General features: G+C 43.6%; 1 protein-coding gene, 1 long non-coding RNA gene and 1 other non-coding gene across 11 annotated transcripts in view; 2 read left to right on the forward strand and 1 right to left on the reverse strand.

The window, feature by feature from the left end:
- MYRIP (myosin VIIA and Rab interacting protein) overlaps positions 1-20,803 on the forward strand; it is a 417,675-nt gene that overhangs the window by 380,409 nt on the left and 16,463 nt on the right. For all 7 annotated transcript variants that reach the window (XM_074031762.1, XM_005546721.4, XM_005546723.5 and 4 more), the window contains 2 exons: positions 11,057-11,251; positions 20,502-20,663. In XM_074031762.1, coding sequence (XP_073887863.1) covers positions 11,057-11,251; positions 20,502-20,663 — 357 coding nt within the window. The remainder of the gene's footprint in view (positions 1-11,056; positions 11,252-20,501; positions 20,664-20,803) is intronic.
- LOC102136286 (uncharacterized) overlaps positions 8,007-20,803 on the reverse strand; it is a 70,402-nt gene continuing 57,605 nt past the window's right edge. Inside the window, exons 4-6 of one of the 3 annotated variants that reach the window (XR_012431009.1) lie at positions 20,508-20,694; positions 16,102-16,253; positions 15,449-15,999 (exon numbers count right to left, since the gene is read on the reverse strand). This is a non-coding gene — a long non-coding RNA (uncharacterized lncRNA). Of the gene's footprint in view, positions 10,258-15,448; positions 16,000-16,101; positions 16,254-19,846; positions 20,695-20,803 lie in introns of those variants that run through there. The other 2 variants (XR_012431012.1, XR_012431008.1) reach the window with 2 other exon arrangements.
- Positions 16,120-16,252, forward strand: LOC123572060 (small nucleolar RNA SNORA64/SNORA10 family). Its single transcript, XR_006696400.1, has one exon. It is a non-coding gene; the product is annotated as a small nucleolar RNA SNORA64/SNORA10 family (small nucleolar RNA).

The raw sequence follows: 20,803 nt of genomic DNA on the forward strand, positions 1-20,803 counted from the left end.
CTGAGATTTACAGCAGAACCTCCCATTTCAGAGGTTTGTAGCTTAGCCATTAACCTTCCCTGAACTAAAATCTACATATGAATTTCAAACCATTGATGGGATGGGGCATAGAATGGAAACTAACTCCATCCATAATAAGAGCAAAAAATGTGAAGTTAAAACTTAAAAAGTTAAAACTGCAGATCTCCAAGAAATCTAGCAGTTCACTGGAAGAAAGATGGTGTAAAGATGAATTCTTCCAAAATTAGGTTAGAGGTTTAATGCAATGCAAATCAAAATCTGAACCAGATATCTTTTAACTTTTCAAAAAGAGAGTCTAAAAATCAACACCATCTGATAGAATAAACAGTCAAAAATAGTTTAGAAATGTTTAGAAAAAAATAAAAGAGGTGTGAAGAGGATCCATTTATTAAGATGTTATATGTTTTAAAGGTACAGTGATTAAATTTGTGAGCTACAGTACAAGATGTAACAGAATAGTCCAGAAGAACAGCCTAAAATATATTAAATGTAACTCACCATTATTCTCGCGATTCCCACTCACTTTCCACACCAGGTCAAAAAAGGACAGCTTTTTAATAAATGGTGTTTGGACAATTGTTAGCTTGTTCTTTTGGGAGGGGAATAGAGATGTAAGAAAAGACAGGTTCTTAATTTTCACCCCAAGGAAGGTATGAATGGACCCTCCTCGTTTGCAGGCCCAGCAATAGATAAGAGACAACATTTAAAAGGAGACAGAGAGATGTTGAACTTCTCTTGTGAGAGGTGGTAGCCCAAGCTCTGGAGTTTGAATCCCTGCTCATTCCCCACTTCTTCAACAAGTACTGAGCTGTTCGAGGAGCTGCAATGCAGTATGGATAAGAGAAAAAAGCTCCCTGCACTCGTGGAACTTAACCTTCTGTTGGAGGAGACAGTGGTGAACATGTAGACACACGAAAGGGAAGATGCACGATAGTGATAAGTGCTAAGAAAATGACATAGGGCAGAGGTCAGAGTCCTGGATAGTCATGAACTCTCTGACCAAGGGTCTTGAACTGAGACCCAAATGGCAATCAGGAAAAAGATCTAAAGGAAGGGCTTTCCAGGCAGAGGAACACATGCAAGTCCCTAAGGTGGAGATGACCTTGACAAGTCCAAGGGACAGAAATGACCTTGACCAGTCCAAGGGACAGCTGGAGCAATGTGGCCAAGGGAAAAGCGGCGAGAGAGGTGAGAGCAGGGGCTAGAGCAAGCAGGGCCAGGTGGGCCCTGCAGAAAGCTTCAGTTTATATTCTGGTGAGGTAGAAAGCACCTGGAAAGGTTGAAGTGGACAAGTGACAAGCAGGACCTTACATTATGAAGATCAGCTCAGCTGCCATGTGTCACCTTCTTTCCAAGCAAATGTAGAAAGTGATTTCAGGTCTCACTGGACTTCTTCAGAGCCAAGCACATGCCCTGATTACCACCAGTCATTAGAAATGTTTGTAATCAATATTAAGAACTATTGTCTGAGGAACAGTCAATTTAAAAAAGAAAAAAAAAAAAAAGATCAATGGCTATGATTACCTCTTAGGCCAAGAAAGGAACTCCTCCTGCCTGCTTTACACCTGCTAGAGTAGGTTTGGTCAAAGGTGATGGCCCCATTTCCCCCCTTTGTTTCCCTTGCCAGGCCCTGATATGGCAAGCATCAGACAAAATAGATGCCACCAAAGAAGAACAAGAAAATGACCTCAGGGAAACAATCATTGGAACTAAACTACAAATACTATATTTTTAAAATTTATTTCTTAGTCACCATGAAAAAAGGAAAATATTTCTTTTATAGATGGCCTTGGCCATCAAGACCTGGATGACTTAAGAACCCAAACCTTCCTAGAGGTCAGTTCTCCTCTAATCTCTGTTATGTGTAAATGTTTCGGTATATTACATATGCTAATTTATTAAGTTCATGTTCCAATTTATTTCCACAATTCTGTACCACCCTCTTGCATCAAGTCACTCTTCAGGGACATGAGTCTGTTCATGGAGAATGTATTTTGACGGGTTTTAGCGGCATTGCCGGAGTGCCTTATGTTTCATGAGAACTGAAATATATTAGCATTGAATTTTTCTAGCAGATTTCTGTCAAATATTTAGAAGGACATATGGAGTTTCTTTCCTACTATTGAAAAGGAGAAAAATACATGAAATCAAGGCATTTGGATACTTTCTTGCTTGTTCTGGTAGTTTGATGGAAGCATTTCATAAAGCCAAGACAGCATATGTAATACGAGACAGAGGAGTGATGAGTGGACTGGGCGTCTGGATTACACTTGGAACAGGTTTTCTTATAGAGCACATCCTTTCTCACTTGTGGTCATTGACAGCTCAGTTCTAGGTGGGCTCTGGAAGCCTCAGAATGGGCACTGTGTGGCGTGGCTTGGTCTTTGGCTTTCTGTGGCGTGGCTTGGTCTTTGGCTTTCCAAATCAATGCACTTATTCTGGTTGGTGTCAGTTGGTAGAGGCTGTAGAATGACCCGAGGACTCCCTGTCATTAGACCCTTCTCTTCCTGACCTGTTGTTCACTGATCTGATTGTGCACTCAGATTCTGTTTCACCATCACTTCCCACAGTCCACTGTGTCCAGGGAATTATGCACATGGAAGAACTGCTGGCGTGACAAATGGGGAAGAGCATGGGTTTGGGAAACCACCATCTGGGCTCAAGTCCCAGCTCTGCATCTTCTTCACTGAGCCACAGTTTCCTTGTCTCTAAAGATGGGATTAAAATATCAACCATGCTGTCAGGGTTAAATAAAATAATAAGAAGCCTAGAGTCAACCTGGCACAGGATGGACGCACATTAACTATGAGGTGCTTCCCTCCTTGCTGCTTCTCTTCCCCCTCAAAGAGTCTCGCGGGAACAACATTCGGCAAGGGGAGAAGGCATGGACACATATTTATTTTATCCAACTTGAACTGCTAAAAGGCCTTTCACCTCTCCCTGTAATTCCTCTCTGTACCCCTTTGTGCTCAAACATGTCTTTAGATGACCCTGTTAATGTTTCCTGTTACCTGGATGTCCACTGTCCCCTAATAGCTCCCCCTAAGGAACATTCGTAAGTCACAGGGCTGAAAGGAGGACTGGAGGGCCCCATACTGTCACCAACTTCTTGATTGTACTACAGCCAATTATGAAGACTGTATTAGCTCTTCACCCCTCCCCTCAGGAAACTTGACACCAAAAATAATGAATTTAAAAGAAAAATTGAACAAATGACTCAGGTGCTATTCCACTTGGGCATTTGGTAATCACCCACTTTCAAGATTGTGTGAGAAAAGGAGCTCTGAAATGTTGTATTTTACTTTATTTCAATAACCTAGCGAACTCTTCCTTCCCTCCTGGTATTTAAATCTTAAATGCGTCAGTTTCTTCCGGATTACCCAGCTGGAAAGCACAGCAGCACCTTGCCAGCTCCCTCTTCTTCACTGCAGCCAGCACGTTCTCTCAGCTCTTTCCAGAATATTGCACCTTTTATGCTTTTATCCCTCCTGTGGCTGCCCCACCTCAGGTCCTTGCAACCTTTGATTGGAGCTGCAGTTATTCTTTCCTACACTTACTTTCTGCCTCCAGTTCTCCCCAGCCCTAAATCTGTTCTTCGTGTGGCAGTCAGAATTACCTTTCTGAAGTGCAGGTCTCTCCTGCCAGCGTGTTAGCCTGGGCTTTAAAACCAGGCAGATCCAAATACAAATCCTGGCTCCTTGAAAACCTCGTCACCTCTCTTAAGCCTCAGTTCTTCATCTATCAGATGGAGTGATCATAGTACCCGCATCATAGGGTGGTGAGGAGGGTTAAATGAGGCAAGGTAAATGATGCACGTATCCCAGAGCCTGGCACACTTGCTCAGTGAGTTACTGTTAACAGCAGCAGCAAGAACCTGCAGTGGCACCTCATTGCCAGCAGTACAAACCCCAGACTCCTGAGGCTGGCATTCAGGGCACTGTAAGACCTCCCCCCTGCCTCTCTTTTCCCACCTGTCTCCCACAGCCTGCCCTGGGCTGCAGTGCCATTGACTCAGCAGCTTTCTTGTGCTTCCAGACCTTACCCCAAAGTAACGTGCTAGCAGGACCTGGTTGTTCCCTCTGCAGGTCCGCAGCCTGTTGCTCACAGTGCAGGACAGGTCTTACCTTCTGCTAACTGCTGTTGTCTCCTGACTGCTTCCCCCTCTGCTCTCTGAGGATAGGGACCATGGCTTACTTGTTTCTGCATCCCCTGCAGGGCCCAATGCAGTGCCTTGGCATAGAGTGGATGTTTCCAGAAGGAATTAAGTTAGTGATGGGAGGGAATCATTGATGATGTTTGAGGGCCTGGTTTTTACAGGGTCCCCTCAAGGCCATAACATACCTTGTTTTCATTGCATATCAGTGTGTATGGTTCGGTCTGCTCCCAGTAAAGGGAGAACAACAGAATGAAAAACTGGGAAACGACAGAATGATGGAAATGAACATCTCTCTCTCTCTCTCTCTCTCTCTCGCTCTCGCTCTCGCTCTCGCTCTCGCTCTCTCTTGCTCTTGCTGTCTGTCTCTTGCTCGCTGTGTGTGTGTGTGTGCATGCACACGCGCGCGCCAGTGTTAGGTTGCTTACTCTGATTTCTTAGACTATTCTGTATTCTGATATTATTATTCCCTTTTTGGTGGTATGATCCCATCTTTATGAAATTGTAGTGGTAGGCAATAATAGATTATAGCAGCTTTTCTTAAAAAATATTATTACTTGGCCAAAGAAAAAACAAGAAAGAGCAGCAAACTTTAACCTTTTGGAATAATGGTAAAAGGCACTCTTTGAAATATGAAATAGTCAAAGAAAAATGTTTCAAGACTGCAGTACATAATGAGAGGCAGCTAAACCACCAGGCATTCACCAGCGATGTGCCCACCTCCAGCCAGGAAGCGGGCCTGCAGAGCAGGTGGGAGGTGCTTGAGGAGGGGCGCACAACTCTCGATCCAGACACTGGACGGACACCTGACACATGCCATCTAATTTAATCTTCTTGAAAGCCTCTTGAGCTAGATGATGTTATATCCATTTTACAATGGAGGCGCAGAGGGGTTAAGTATTTGCCCAAAGTCACACGGACAGTGTAAGCTGAATTTCCCCAGCCTCGTGGGCCTGTATGTGCAAACAAGGAAGTTTCATTAGGATAAGTCCGCAGTAGGAGACCACAGCACCCCCAATTGTCTCCCTCTGTTATTTTGGGGAGTCTTGGAGGAGGAGTCTGCCATGTATTCATGTACAGCCCTCTTGGAGGAGCCCACTCAGGGCCCCCATGGATGTCTGGAGCTGGCAGAGCCCTGAGGGACAGGCCTCACCAGGCCGCAGCTGCGCCACCACCACGGGAGCCAGGTCCTGCCCAGGTGCCTTCTCACAGAGGGGCTCCAGATCAGTGAGACAAGCGCCAGTGTATGGCTTTGCTGGGACCAAGCACTTGTGCCTTTATGGGCCTGTTCCTCCATAAAACACATTTAAAAATCATATTTTACAACTGTATTGGTATAAATATACTAATATATAGCAAAACATGTTCCTGGTGCAAAGATTCATTCTTTTTCTTTTAATTTTAAAAGAAATTAAAATATTTTCATGGACCCCTAAAGGAATGATGGGCCCTAGGTCAGGTGCCTGCTATCCCTAAAGGGTAAGGAGGCCCTTCACAAGACCCTAAAGTGGCAGTCCCATCGCCACTGCCTCTGTTTCTTGGCTGACCATGAACCCAGATCATACTGTATGCTTCCCTATCTCTCAAAAGTGTAAGTGCCAGTGTCCCTTCAGCGTCTGCCTTTTTTGCCTTTTTGCTCTTGTTCTTGTTATAGGTGTCAGAACAGCCCCTGAGGTGGAGCTAGGAAAATCTCTCTTCCGCTCCAGGCACATGTACACATCCTTTTATCCTGAAAGCCTTTCTGCCCACCTTATAATATATCAAGACTTATATCAAGTCACATAAATAGATACCCAGGACCTCTGGCACAGGACAGCTCATCACACACAGCCAGAAGCTGACTCTCTGAACCCAGCTGAGACAGACACACAGACACACATGCTCCAGGGTCAAGCTGGGGCTGGAATCCCCCCTCTTTAATTCCAAAGTTGTGTCTCTCCACGAAGCCAGACATCTGATTATTAGAACATACTCTTGCTGCTCACTCATTCACAAGAGTAAGATATTCTGGTAAAGAGCATTCCTGATTATTCCAGCTTGAAATGAATTTGCATTTTTCTGTGCAACACAAAGCTTAGAAATGAATGATGACACTGGGAAAATCTCAGGAGAATTTACAAAGATTGCTAACGAGCAGATGTATCTAATGTTTAGATGAAAATATTTTCTCCTTTAGAATTCTACAGGCTCAGATCTCCCGTGGCAACACCTTGCATTCTCTATGTCTTTGAAAAACAGCTGATAGGGAAGAGTACATAGAGTAGAAATTTGTTTATAGCAACACATTTTTATATGGAGAGAAAGCATATAAGCACAAGACAGAGAGACTGCTAAGGTAAAGTGTATTTGGGTCCTCAGACAAAAAAAAAAAAAAAAAAACCAGTCTTACTCTGCCTACATTCCCTAGAGGAAAGAAACGATACAGTTGGGATGAATTGCACAATTGGTCATCTTTATGGGGACCACTGAAACAGCCACTGAGGTGGGGTTGCAACCTTGGCATGGCAAATGACTGTCATAAAGGCCTGCTTCAGCACTGTGTCATTTGTGAGTTGAGCTGGGAGCCTGAGTTTTCACGGAGGTTGACAGCAGTTTCACTACCTCGTTAATGAGCAATTGAGGAAACTCCATCTCAGGTTGGGAGGAGTCAGATCTTACCTTCCTGTTCCTCTGCCCTCGTGGCTCTGTGGTGGGCTTGCAACACCAGTGTGCTTCTCCTCACTCTCTGTGCCCCAAGTGGCGGACTGTTTCAGCCCCGCTGGTTGTGAAGCTGATATTATAGATTTGGTGTTCTGCATGGGGCTGTGACACAGAGTGAACCCTAGAAGTGGACACTTGGGCTCTCAGAGGTGAGCATCAGTCAGCAGGACACCAAGAGCATGGCTGCCTCAGAGCACAGATCCACATCTTACGGTGGGTCAACAGCTCAAAGTTCAACACATGCTACCTGCACTAAGGCATATTGGCATACAGTTGGCATTTAAAAAAAAAGAATTGTGCGTGTATCTGGCATCTAATAAATGTGTTATTTAATTTGCATTTCTTTGCTCACTAGAAGGTTGAATTTTGTTACATGGGTTTACCAGCCATTTTCATTCCATCGTCTGTGGGTCCCTTAGCTGCAAGTGTCTTGAGACCCACTTCCCTGTTCTGCAAAGCCTCCTATTGTGTCAGCTGACTCTCTCCATGCTTTCACTCCTCCCTCATTTGCTACCGTAAAACCCATATTTGATCTCCCTTATGATTAATATCTGGAGAAAGTCAGCTACCACAATGGCATGCTCTGTCTGGGCTCTCAACTCGCAATTTGTGCCATTCAGCTCATCCCTCTGGGGCTGCAAGCAGTAGAAATAGGTAGGATCCTTTAGCTTTTCATTTCTCCCACATACAGGGCTCTCTGTCAGCCACCTCTGAATCTCCACCAGCTTTTCATCTGATCAAACCTAAATGTAACTTTTTTAACATAGTTGTAGGAGGTGCTTTTCACTTTTCTCTAGACTGGGCAGGGAACAGGACATTTACATTACAAGTCACTGTTAGCCCAGTAGGAAAGCTGATCTTTCACTGGCCAGTGAGCACAATAAGGAACAGGGAGGTTAGGTGCCCTGACCCTGTCATATAGCTATTGAAATCCAAGTTATCTCAACTTCCAGTAGGTGCATGGTCCATACCCACCCCCAGGTCCAAGCAAACAGCCCATTCCTAGGGAACAGACAAGAAACACTTGATTCCCTACAGGTGGGAAATTACTGTGGATTCCAGTTTGCATTTCCCAGTGGAGAGAAAATAAGGACACTAACCAATGAAGAGATCTTTTCCAGTTTTCATATAATTTTTGTTCAGTCACTTCTTCTTTTCCTTTTTTTTTTTTTTTTTTTGAGACGGAATTTCACTCTTGTTGCCCAGGCTGGAGTGTAATGGCGGGTCTCAACTCACTCCAACCTCCACCTCCCAGGTTCAAGCAATTCTTCTGCCACAGCCTCCCAGGTAGCTGGGATTACAGGTGCCCGCCGCCACACCTGGCTAATCTTTGCATTTTTAATAGAGACAGGGTTTCACCATGTTGGCCAGGCTGGTCTCAAACTCCTGACCTCAGGTGATCCACCTGCCTCAGTCTCCCAAAGTGCTGGGATTACAGGCATGAGCCCCCACGCCTGGCCCGATCCGTCACTTCTGCCAGCTGGAAGCTGAAATGGTCCAGGTCTTTAAGCAGACCTCAGGTGTTCCAGGTGAAGTTGTGGTGCTCTCCTCAGACCAGCTACCTGGGACTCCTCACTCTGACTTAAGGGAAAATGTAAATGCCTTGAGAGGCCAAGACAGTAAGTCAGTGTGACAAGTGGATGGGGTAGGGCCAAAGGTATGCCATGAGGGCAAGAACTGCATCCCTCTTGTTCACTGCTTTATCCCAGCACCTGCAACAGAGCTGGCACACCATAGGGTCCCAATAAAGATGTAGAATGAACTGTGGGGAGTACAGAGAACTGGGAAGTGCATATCTCACAGGAGGTATTCTAGGCCAAAAAGCATGGGTAATATTTGCCTTCAAGCTTACAACTCTCATGACTGAATAAACAAGGCTGTTTATAAATGGAATAAAACAATGATGGTCAAACAGTATTGTTGGCCAACTTACCCTTTTGATTGTATGTTCAGTTGAAGTCAGGATACAGATCACTGTTTCTGTTTAAGCATCTCTTAAGTCCTTTCCATTAATACCTTGGACCTTTAATGCCCTGTGCTGTTTGGAAATTTGTGTAAATTTTTGCTTTCCCCTCCCTCATGCTATGGTCTAACTTCTTTTTCTGAATCCCTTGGTCATATATCTTTCTTTTCAAAAGATCTACAAAGGCACTGTGTCTACCAAATAAGGGGCAATCTTTCTAAACACGTTTTATTCCTAATAAAAGGGTAACAAATCCGCTTTCATGCATACAATGTTGCCCTTTCTGAAACAGGCTTAAGCAGTGGTAGCTGGTTCTTGCCAAAATTATTTTGAGCCCAATTTGTCTCCAAAATCTCCCACACCAAGCTACAGGATCCTGAAAAGTGGGGGACATCCTCTGCACATTTTTCCTAAGGTGAAGACTTGGCTCTGGCTGTTCTCTTGGACATTACCCTTATTCTGGTGGGTCTGTATCACCTCCCCTCTATCTCATTCCCCTGGGACCCCAGACCCTACCTTTTTGGTATGTAGCAAAGCCCCCTGAACCAACAGAAACATGGCCATTGGGTCAGTCAAGCAGCTATTGTGGAATAGACAGGCTAAGGCTAAAGAGGAGCCCTCTGGCACATGTGTCCTCACCCCAGAATGGCTTGACAGGTGTGAGACCATGTGCCTCAGTGTAGAAGCCCAGAGTCAGCTTCTGGACTATAGACTCAGCCACTAATTTGTCACTTAGCCCCTTTGCTTCTCTAGTGAAGTGGGAGGGCCAATGGAAACCTTCTCTAGTGAGACAAAACCTAAAATAGAATCCACTCGGAGGAACAAATTTTGCAAAATCAAGTCATAGCTATCATTAACATTTTGGTCAAGATTGTATGGGTCAGACAGATACCTTAGAAAGGCATATCTTGCCAAACATTTTACTGGTCACACGAAATATGCCTGTGAGCAGTATTCAACTTCTAATTTACAAATGGTATGATGAGATAAACAAAATTGTTTGTAGATGGAAACCATGACTGCCAAGCAACAGTGATCTCCAGCTTATTGCATGATGCTATATGTTCAGATGAACTCAAAATGCAGATAATTCTTTGGGATTGATGTGCCTCTGCTCCATTAATGACGTTGGCCCAAATCCGGATTGATTGTAATTTTGAACCTTGAATGTAAAAGCTGGAAGTGACCTGTGTCAGTCAGGAATACGTTCAGCCACAGATAACAGAAAACCTGGCCAACAGTGGCTTCAACAGATAGGGGATCTTTTTTCACATAACATGGTATTCAGAGGCAGGTGATGACTCCCAGTGGTTCACCCAATCCAGTGCTCTCTGAGTCCAAGCTCCTTCAGTCTTTCTGCCCCATCTCACTTGGAGGTTTGGCATTCTTCTTCAATTCTGCTGGCTCATAAGCTGCATGTCTATGTTTAAGGCAGAAACAAGTGGGGAGGAAGAGAGGAACATTAGATGCACCAATTCCCCTGATTAGGAAAACAAAAGCTTATCTAGAAACTCCTCAGTCTTTCCCTGTGGACTCACTAGTTAAAATTGTGTCACATGACTATACCTAGCTGCAAGGGAAGCAGGAAAATTGAGTATTTTCCTGTTCACCCCCATGGTAGAAGACAGCAAGAGAGAATGGGCTTGAAAATAGGTGTGTGAGCTAATACATTGTCTATCAAGAAACTACAGAGAAATTCTTTCTAGTACCCTCATTGTACAAATGACAAAAATCAGTTCCAGAAATGAGAAATAACTTGGCCAAGGTCCCATAACTGGGTGAATTTAGAGCCAGAACTGGAGCCCAGGTCTCTTAAATGCCAGTCCAGAAAGCTACCCACTGGACCACACTTCAGTCTGAGATTTCAGTTTTGCTGATGAAGTATAATATTATTCAGCAAATAAGGTAAGAGATATCAAACTACCAGCAGTGGGCAGAGGACATACAGCTTCCACTCTAGCACTCCTTCCTCCTTCCCTCCCCAAGAATCTGAAATAATTTATTATGAGTCACAGAAACTAGGCAAAGTCAAATCAGGCCTCCCCTCAGTTCTCTTCTGCTGTGTCTAGTTTAATCTCATTCCTCGGCACATTGGTGTTTGTGTGTGGAATTACAGAATCAACCTCATGATGATGAGTGTCATGATAACATAGAATTTCTGTGTCATTGTTAATGTGCTGTTCTTGTCTTCTGTCCCCTTCTGTTATCGGACCAAACAGAAGTTTTCTGCTGTTTCTCTCTGCAACATCTCCACAGAAGTCCTGAAAGTCATCAATGCCACAGAGGAGTTGATAGCAGGATCTACAGGGCCCTGGGAGTCCCCACAAGTCCCTCCTGACAGAGAGAAGGGGACGTTTCCTCGTGGGACAGACCAAGTGAGACTGGATGAGCAGCTGACTTCCCTGGAAGAAAATGTAAGAGGGTGTGGAGGTGCCCTGTCTAAGGTGAATGTGTGTGAAGAAGAAGCTGATGAAGTTGTAGCTTATCATGAAGAGTGCAAGGATACACACACCACTACCACCATAGCAAATACATTCTCAGGAAGGACCTTAGGTTGGATTCCCCAGAAGCAGACCCTGAGATGAGGATTTGTGTGCATGTTACTTATTAGGGAATGCTCCCAAGGGAAGCTAGTAAGGGAATGGGGAAGTAAGGGAAAGGGAAGAATCCAAGCAAGGACATGATCTTACACAAAGAGGAGCTTTAGCTTGATCCTGCAGAGAGCTCTGGAGTAGAAGTTGCACCTCAGAGTTGTCCTGACCTAGGGCAAAAGAACTGACCCTTCTTACAACCAGCAGGCACTTCAGTCTCTTTGCACGCAGGCAATGTCTCTAGTAGCCCAAAGGCAGTCCCCTGTATAGATATGAGCTGCTAGGAATAAAAGCTTGGTGGGCAGGGAGAAGAGTATAGAGAAACTATAAAAGAGATCCAAGGGGATCCAGGTATTGCCAGTGCCGCTACAGGGGATGAAGTGGTTGCCAAAAGAACTGAAGTTACTACAACTGGTCTTCTCTGCTTCTCTAAGATACCAACACAATCTGGTCAGGTGCTGTGGTTCATGCCTGTAATCCCAGCACTTTGGGAGGCTGAGGCAGGCGGATCACTTGAGTTTGGGAGTTTGAGACCAGCCTGGCCAACATGGTGAAACCCCATCTCTACAAAAATACAAAAATTAGCTGGGTATCGTGGCAGGCGCCTGTAATCCCAGCTACTTGGGAAGCTGACCCAAGAGAATCGCTTGAACCCAGGAGGCGAAGGTGGCAGTGAGCCAAGATGGTGCCACTGCACTCCAGCCTGGGCAACACAGTGATACTCTGTCTCAAAAAAAAAGATAACAACACAATCATATGTAATTTATGTTTCCAATGAATGACCCAAGTCTCCTTGTGCCATTAGCAACAAGAAGCCCACTGTCTTTCTTCTGAGCCTACCACACTCCACTCCAAAATTGTCCAAGCACTCTGGGAACTGAGTAAGACTCCACTGTATTACCTTCTGACCATATTTAGACCTCAGACTGCCATCATTTCCCCCTCCCCAATTCCTATGCTCCCCAATAAGGATGCTAACCAACCACTGCTAGTGGATCTGCCAATCAAGAGGAAAATGCCTAACATCAACTATATTCAAAATTACATTTCCTCTTTGGAAATAAAACATTTAGCATAATGCTTGCAAAAAAGTACACATAAATGTTGGCTATTCTTATTAGTATTTGAAAGGCATGTCATCAGCCAACTCCTAAAATGATCCCATTAAAATTCACTAAAGAATGGGTTGTTAAAAGTGGTTCCAACTTTAATAACACACACTCTTAGCTCTGTCTCTCATCCTGGAACAAGTATGCATTTGCTGCTTTCAAGAGAAAGACACTTGAGAAAGAAAGGAAATAAAACAAGTCCTATTGGTATTGAAAAATTGAAAAATTAGTATTGATTTATTGAAAATCATCCATTTTTACAGAAGTGTAGGCAGAGTGGCCCAGAAGACTCATCTGCCTCATTCATCCTGTTTTTACTTGTTGCTTCTTCTGAGGACCCTGACTTACGTAGCTGGGCTTTCCCTGGTGCCAGGTCCTTTTCTGCCTGAAGGAAGCCATGCCTCAGAGTCAGGGTCACAGGGAAAGAAGGTGAGATCTACCAGATGTCTGGAAAGGGGGAAGGGGATGAAGGGGAAGGTGCTCACAATCTGTTTCAACATTTAGAAGGGTTAAAGACCATCAGCCAAGTCAGCTGGTTCCCTGTGGAAACTTGTACATCTCTGAAGGCAAAATCAATGTACTTGGGGAAGGGAGGAGAAGACAGTGCTTACATTTACCTTTCTTCAGATTCAATTCCATTTAGTTTGTACGCCTAAAAGGTATTCGCAAATATAATTGTAGTCATGTGCTGTATAATAAGGTTTTGGTCAATGGCGGATCACATATACAACAGTGGTGGTCCCATAAGATTATAATGCTGTATTTCTACTGTACCTTTTCTATGTTTAGATACACAAATAATTACCATGGTGTTACAATTGCCTACAGTATTCAGTACAATAACATGCGGTAGCCTAGGAGCAATAGGCTAGGTGTGTAGGAGGTTATACCATCTAGGTTTGCATAGGTACACTCTATGATGTTCACACAATTTTGCATTTCTAATAATATATCCTCATTGTTTAGCAAAGCATGACTATGTTTAGGTTAAAGGACTTTGTAATTTCCCCCTTCCATTCAAAGAGAAGAAAAATTCTTGGCTGTCAAGTAAGAGGCACCTGGCCTGGAGGTGGGGTGGGTGTGAGTGATAACTTCAGAGTTCAGGAAAGCTCTCACTGCCACTTGAGGAGTTGTATGTTTGGTTTGGCCTAATAGGGATATTTGCTAGTAATGGATTTTTCAGTCCTTCTGATTTGTGATGAAATAAACAGTGTAATAAATTTTTACAGGTAAATATTCATGATCACTGAGTATTTCAGGAAATAGCTGAGGATAAGAATTTTCCAGTACTCCAGACCAAGGGTGACACTGAGAAATTTGGACACTCAAGCTGTAGTCACCATGAGTAGTTGGCATGGCTCTTGCCATGAAGTTGATATCAAATCAAGTTAGGTAATGCCAGCTCCTGCAAAGTCAACTGTGCTTTTTTTTTTTTTTTTTTTTTTTTTTTGAGACGGAGTCTCGCTCTGTCGCCCAGGCCGGAGTGCAGTGGCCAGATCTCAGCTCACTGCAAGCTCCGCCTCCCGGGTTCACGCCATTCTCCTGCCTCAGCCTCCCAAGTAGCTGGGACTACAGGCGCCCGCCACCTCGCCCGGCTAGTTTTTTGTACTTTTCAGTAGAGACGGGGTTTCACCGTATTAACCAGGATGGTCTCGATCTCCTGACCTCGTGATTCGCCCATCTCGGCCTCCCAAAGTGCTGGGATTACAGGCTTGAGCCACCGCGCCCGGCCTCAACTGTGCTTTTGAGGTGCTCTAATGAATGCTGTTCCCAGAAATCAGGAATTGTTATTAGAGTGTTTTTTTTAAAGCAGAAATGGGGTCTTGCTATGTTGCCCAGACTGGTCTCAAACTCCTGACCTCAGGTGATCCTCTTGCCTTGGCCTCCCACATGCTGGGATTACAGACATGAGCCATTATGCCCAGCCTGAAGTATTTTTTGATAAAAGTTGAAACAATAAGAAATGAAAAATGTTTAACTGCAGGCTGGGTGTGGTGGCTCACGCCTGTAATCCCAGCACTTTGGGAGGCCAAGATGGGAGGACTGCTTGAGGCCAGGAGTTTGAGGCCAGCCTGGTCAATATGGTGAGATCCCATCTCTATGAATAAAATTACATATATATATATATATATATATATATATGCTTGTTTCACTTTAAAAGTTGAAGACTCTCTCCCTTTGGGCTCCCATAAAACCTATGCATGTATCTGTCTGATCACTTTTCACACTTTCCATCTTTTCGTTCACTCATCCATCTCCCATTAGGCTGGCACTATTGACATTTGGATTAGGCAATTCTTCGTGTGGGGGCTGTCCTGTGCACAGGATACTTGTCCACACCCCTGGTCTCTACCCACTAACTGCTAGCAGCAGCACCCTCCCAGTGTGACAGTCAAAATTGTCTCTAGGCATTGTCAAATGTTAAGGGTTTGGGGCAGGGCAAAATCACCCCCAGATTGGGAATGAGATATATAAATTCCTGCAGAACAGGGTTTACCACCTTTTATTTCTGTAGCCTAGCCCCAGTCCACCACCCAGAGCCTGACACAGAGGAAGCACTTGGTGAATGTTTAGCTGATGTATGACTACACCAGAGGAATGAAACCCCTTTTAAAAAGAACTGCTTGACTTCTCATGCACAGGGTCTCTGTTCTTTAAATGTGTCTCTAACATAGCTGAGTCCTGAGATGGCCCTGATCCTGGACACACAGAATTGAAAAGGTTAAAGACATGGTTCACTAGCAAACGAATGTATTTTTTACAAAGTATGGTATCAGAAAAACAGTGTGTGAAATATCTGGTTTAAATGAAAATGGTCAGTTTTCATAGCACACTTAAAACAAAGATATCCTGCCCTTTTATTTTTACCTCCAAGGAGCATGTTGAAAAGAATGCAATGGCCTTATTGGAGTTTTCATCTTGTAAGATCCTTTAATTGTAAGTTATGTTTTTTTTTTCCTTTGGGTTCATTAACAGTTTCGATTTAAAATATGTCCACTTACTCACAGACTGAAGATGTCAGAAGCCCCAGCAGGGACCAAGGCTGGAAGGCCCAGTCTGTAGGTGACTGCTCCCCTGTTCTGCACCCCTCATGCCTCTCCTGTTCCCAAAGAGTTAACTGCGTTCTTCCTCCTCCTTCCCTTCCCCCATCCTTCAGCTTTTTAAATGTAACCTCAGAAGAAACCCCATCTATATTCTTTTGAATTCATGAGCTTTTGAGTCAGGGAAAGGAGGACTCTTCTTCGTCTCTTTAATTCAACAGATCACAGAGCCACGGGCGGGTTGCCTCGCTCTGCTGCTCCCGGATGGAATTCAGCTGAGCAGTGGGAGAAGCCAGGGTGGTTCTTAAACTGTCCTCTGGGCGCAGCTGATCTCATTAAACCATGGCTTTTGTTGGTCTTCAGAATAAAGAACAGTCCTGCACTCCTCCGCTGTTCTCCTTTGTGCTAGGGAACCTAGGGTCTGTCAGAAATAGAAACGGTGACACTATTCTTGCTTTCTGAACATTGGTTACCGCAGGACAGGACTCGGGGAGAAAAAGAACATTTGGTTGAGAATGTTCACCTTTAAAAATACCTCTGAAGACTCACAGCTCTGCCCAGTTACACTAGCTTCGCCTGTGTGGCTTTTGTAATGGGGAGGAAGAGAAAGGATCTCCCCAGGACCTCAGATCATCTTTACTGTGACATCTCTTTCCTTGAGGGACACAACGGGTCCTGAGCAAAATGGGAAAAAAGAAAAAAAATAAAAATACTTCTGAAGGTTTCAGAGCTACATAAGGTAAAGAAACATCGGCATTTACATATCCAATCTCCTGTTTTCATGAACTGCCTTAACCCCCTTAATTAGCAGAGGGCATGGGTATTTGAGAATTGTCTTGTCTCTCAGCTTTGACACTTCTCACCTGCTATCTGGTGTTAGTGCTGTGAAATCAGCTCTTGTCTCCCCTAAAGGCAGAAACAACCTAGGACTAATCCCAGCCTCCACAGCAGCACGCAATGGGGGCTCAAGTCCTTGGGCTGAATGTCTTGGTCTCTAGGTATTTTAAACTCTTGCTGTGAAGAGCTCTGCTGTACCTGTTGGGATGTAGCTGGACTCAGGTGTGGGCAAAGTTATGGGATGCTGAGGGTGGAATAGTAGCAATAAAAGGAAGCTATTACCAGTCCCAGACAGTGGTATCTCCACTGACCAAACCAATCCCAGACAGCCAGGAAGCCCTGGTGATGAAGTCCAAATAGGTCAGCCTCCCAGGAAACAGGGCAGGACAAAGAAGGATAGAAAATGGACCTAGAAGGTCAACAGAGAATGACTAGCATGAGCATTCTCAGACCTGTGGTGTGAATAGTAGGACTGCCACCTTGAGGATGTATGCAGGGTTGTAAGTAACCCATAATCCCAAGCCTCAGAGGGAGTGGAGGGCAAACCCAACTTCCCTTTTAGCTCCATCCCACATTGCCCATGGAGTATACAACCAGTGGCAGCAGACACAGCAGACCTGCACTACAGGGAGCCCAGCTCTGCCACTGAATCCAGGTCCATGCAGAGGATGTTGGTCCTCTTTCCCAAAGCTCTCCTACAACCCTCACAGCACCAGAGAGGATGTGGCACTAGAACTTGTGGAGATGATCATGGTTACTCAGGTGGTTCTCTGCCCTCAGAGTGCAAGGAAAGAAATACATTAGTCCCCTAAAGTATATTTCATGGAAGTCAAGTCCAACAAGATGCTCTAAGGTCAAATAAGTCTTGGAAGCTTGCATACTCTTTCTAGGAAAATTGAGATACATATTAGCACATTAAAGCCTCTCGGAAGACCTGCAGTAAAGAAATCTGTTTAACACTCTTTATTCTAGAGAATTTAATCACAAATAAGTGTTTCATTAAGGAAACACCTATTCTTATGCCTTGAACCACTTTGAGAAAGCCTTGTTGAACTGAGAGTCAGTGAATGCAATCATAGGCATCAATGACTAGAGTTTGAAGCAGTCATAGATTACTCAGACATGGTAACCATAGTTCTCACCAAAAGTGGACCTTAACTTACCAAGCAAGTCCAAGTGAACATATTCAACATATGATAAAGAAATATAAAACAAAAGATAAACTGAAGTATGGCAATTCCCATCAGACATTTGATTCATGGCCCCTGTATGACTGGTGAATCATCTGATGTGACATCGTCTGTTATGTTTTATAAAGCTAGAATAACATTTTCATCATATAGCATGTTACCTTTTGTTATTTCAAGCCAGCAACAGAGCCAATATCATATCCATCTGTAACCATAGTAACTCTAGTACCTTTATGTTAAAATCTGAAATGCAAAATGTTATAACGTTCCAACTGAGATTATCACAGCATCATAGGGCAAGGAGGATAAAGGCAAGGGAACTAGCTTCAGCCCTTCTGAGATCACTTCTAGGGTCCACCAGTCCCCAGCTGAGACCTCAGAAAATCACTAAACCTTCCTAGAGCATAAAAATTCTCGTCTTGAACACAATTATTACAATAGTATCTACCTCAAGGGTTGCTATGAGCATATATAAGTCACATAAAACCCTTGGCTCAGCCACTGACTCTATAAATTAATGCTGTCATCACATCATCATCATCCCCACCATCATCATCATCATTCTCCTCCAGTCCTTTAGGCACCATCATTTTGGCTGTAAATTCCTGTTCAGCCGGTATCAGTGCCAAACCACTAAATCTATTCTTCCTCCTGGTGCCAGGAAAGTAGGCTTTTAGCGAACACAGAGTAAAAGATGAACATTCTGGCCTTGCTGAGGGCTTGGAGCTTTTTCATCTTGCTTTGTCTTGGCAGGAAAAAAAAAAGGAACATTAGGGAATGAACATGTTGAAGATGTAAACAGCAATCAGGTTGATGCACATCCCAGGGTGTGATGACATTGAGTTTTGCATGTTTCTGCTAAAATCAAGGTTCCAAGACCTTAGTTATGTTAAGTTCTGTTTAACCATTGCCATGCTTAAATTATTTCACTTAAATAACTCCAAATGTTGTTTCACTGTGTAAAACTGTAGATTTATATTTTAAATTCTTATTAAAATAAATTTACTTTTTTTGGTGTAGATAGGAGAAAGTATAAAAAAGTATAATAAACTTCAAACATCTCTCTCTCTCTCTCTCTCTCTCTCTCTCTCTGGTTATCCCCCTTTTCCCCACCCCCAATTATATTTTTACCCTCTAAAGGGAAGTTTTTCAACTTCAGAAATTTTGTGATACATTATTTGAATAATTTATTCACTCAAATACCTTTGAAATATTTATCATTTCTTTCATTTGACAAAGAACCATTTCCTGTTTAAAAACAAAAATAAATGGCTATGATTAAATTGTGAGGATCTCTTAGAAACAGAATTTCTCTGTATGAAACAGAATTACATATTCAACACATGATAAAGAAATATAAAACAAAAGATAAACTGAAGTATGGCAATTCCCATCAGACATTTGATTCATGGCCCCTGTATGACTGGTGAATCATCTGATGTGACATCGTCTGTGCCAATCAGTGCTGAAAGCTCCCACAGCCCAGGTAATTATGTCTGGTGATGGTGCACAAATTTGCTTTCATCAAACCTGTACCTGCCTTTGCTCCACCTTGAAATGTTTTGTAAAATTGCCAGTTTTAAAACAGATGAGTGAATCACGCCAAGGAATTGACAGAGTGGGAACATCTCAGGCTTCTTTCCCTCACCAACACAGCGTCATTAAGTGAAGGGAAGGAAGGAAGGAAGGAAGGAAGGAAGGAAGGAAGGAAGGAAGGAAGGAAGGGAGGGAGGGAAGGAGGGAGGGAGGGAGGGAGGGAAGGAAGGAAGGAAGGAAGGAAGGAAGGGAGGGAGGGAGGGAGGGAGGGAGGGAAGGAAGGAAGGAAGGAAGGAAGGAAGGAGGGAAGGAAGGAAGGAAGGAAGGAGCATAACTTGTGTACCTGAACTCTTGACTTGTCTTCAACTCTTCTGTATTCTTAACCCAAGTTCAGGAAACTGTTAAAGTCTTGGCCATGTGTTTCATTCAAATCAACTCTAAATTGCTGTGATTACAGGTTTAGGATTTTATATATGTTGATTAAACCTCAAGAACCTCTCTTTAAGTAATGACTTTCTTTAGATACATCTCATTTCTTGTGTTGTTGGTTGCTTCATCACATTATTGATTAGGGAGAGGGGGTATGTGTTTCATTCACTCTGGCCCACACCACTTAGTCTGAGTTATTTCAAGGATTTTACCTTGCTCACTTTTATGGGAATAACCTTATAAACTTGTAAGTAAAAAATGTTTCTTTTTCTTAAATTTCTTTATCAGACTTGCTCTCTTATTTTTAATAGCTCTCAAAAATTGTCCTAATTGACAGGTAAATAGATTCAACATGCTTCTCTTAACATCACACTATTTTCTAAGAAATATTTTTCAACTACAAACTTCAGGTTTATTTAATTCCCTTAACCTCACTGAAGCATGCAGAAGCTAATTAATCAGAGAATTCACTCAAAATTTGTAATTATTTTAAATTATTTCCCTTCTTTCATGTTTTCTGAATTCTTTCTCAAATACTAAATGCTAAACAAAAGTTGTGTTGGCAAAACTCCATCATGAGTGTTTCTCTTTGTTTCTTCTTTATAGTCATTTTTATAGTCACTGGACCAATACACAATTTGCATAGCTGATGTCATGTATTTTGCACTATTTGAACAAAAGCAACTTTAAAATGCTTTTTCGTACAGGAAAGTTTGTGGGAGAGGGAAGGTGTGGTTGACAGTGAGGGGTGTCAAGACCTCACACATTTAAGTGTGAAGAATGTTCATAAATGTTATAAAAATAACATTCCCCCTGCCATGTTAAGCCCAGTTCTCTCTCTCACTCCTCTGAATTGCTGGGGTCCCCTCAAGGGACCCCAACGAGTCCCAGGTCTGCAGACCTGAACTCAAATGCAGCACTCTCTCTACAGGTATACCTGGCAGCAGGCACTGTGTATGGACTGGAGAGCCAGCTGACTGAGCTGGAAGATGCCGCCCGCTGCATCCACAGCGGCACTGATGAGACCCATCTGGCGGATCTGGAGGACCAGGTGGCCACGGCTGCAGCCCAAGTCCATCATGCTGAACTCCAGGTGAGAACTCTCCTCTCTGCCCACATGGGTCCTGCAGGGTGAAAGAGGAAGCCCCATGTTCTACAAGAATCACTTTAAAGCCATTGTATCTATCAGCTCCCATCATCTCCAGCATGTTTGCATGGATATGGTCCTTCCAG

The sequence above is a fragment of the Macaca fascicularis genome, chromosome 2 (genome assembly GCF_037993035.2).
Source record: "Macaca fascicularis isolate 582-1 chromosome 2, T2T-MFA8v1.1".
Taxonomy (NCBI): domain Eukaryota; kingdom Metazoa; phylum Chordata; class Mammalia; order Primates; family Cercopithecidae; genus Macaca; species Macaca fascicularis.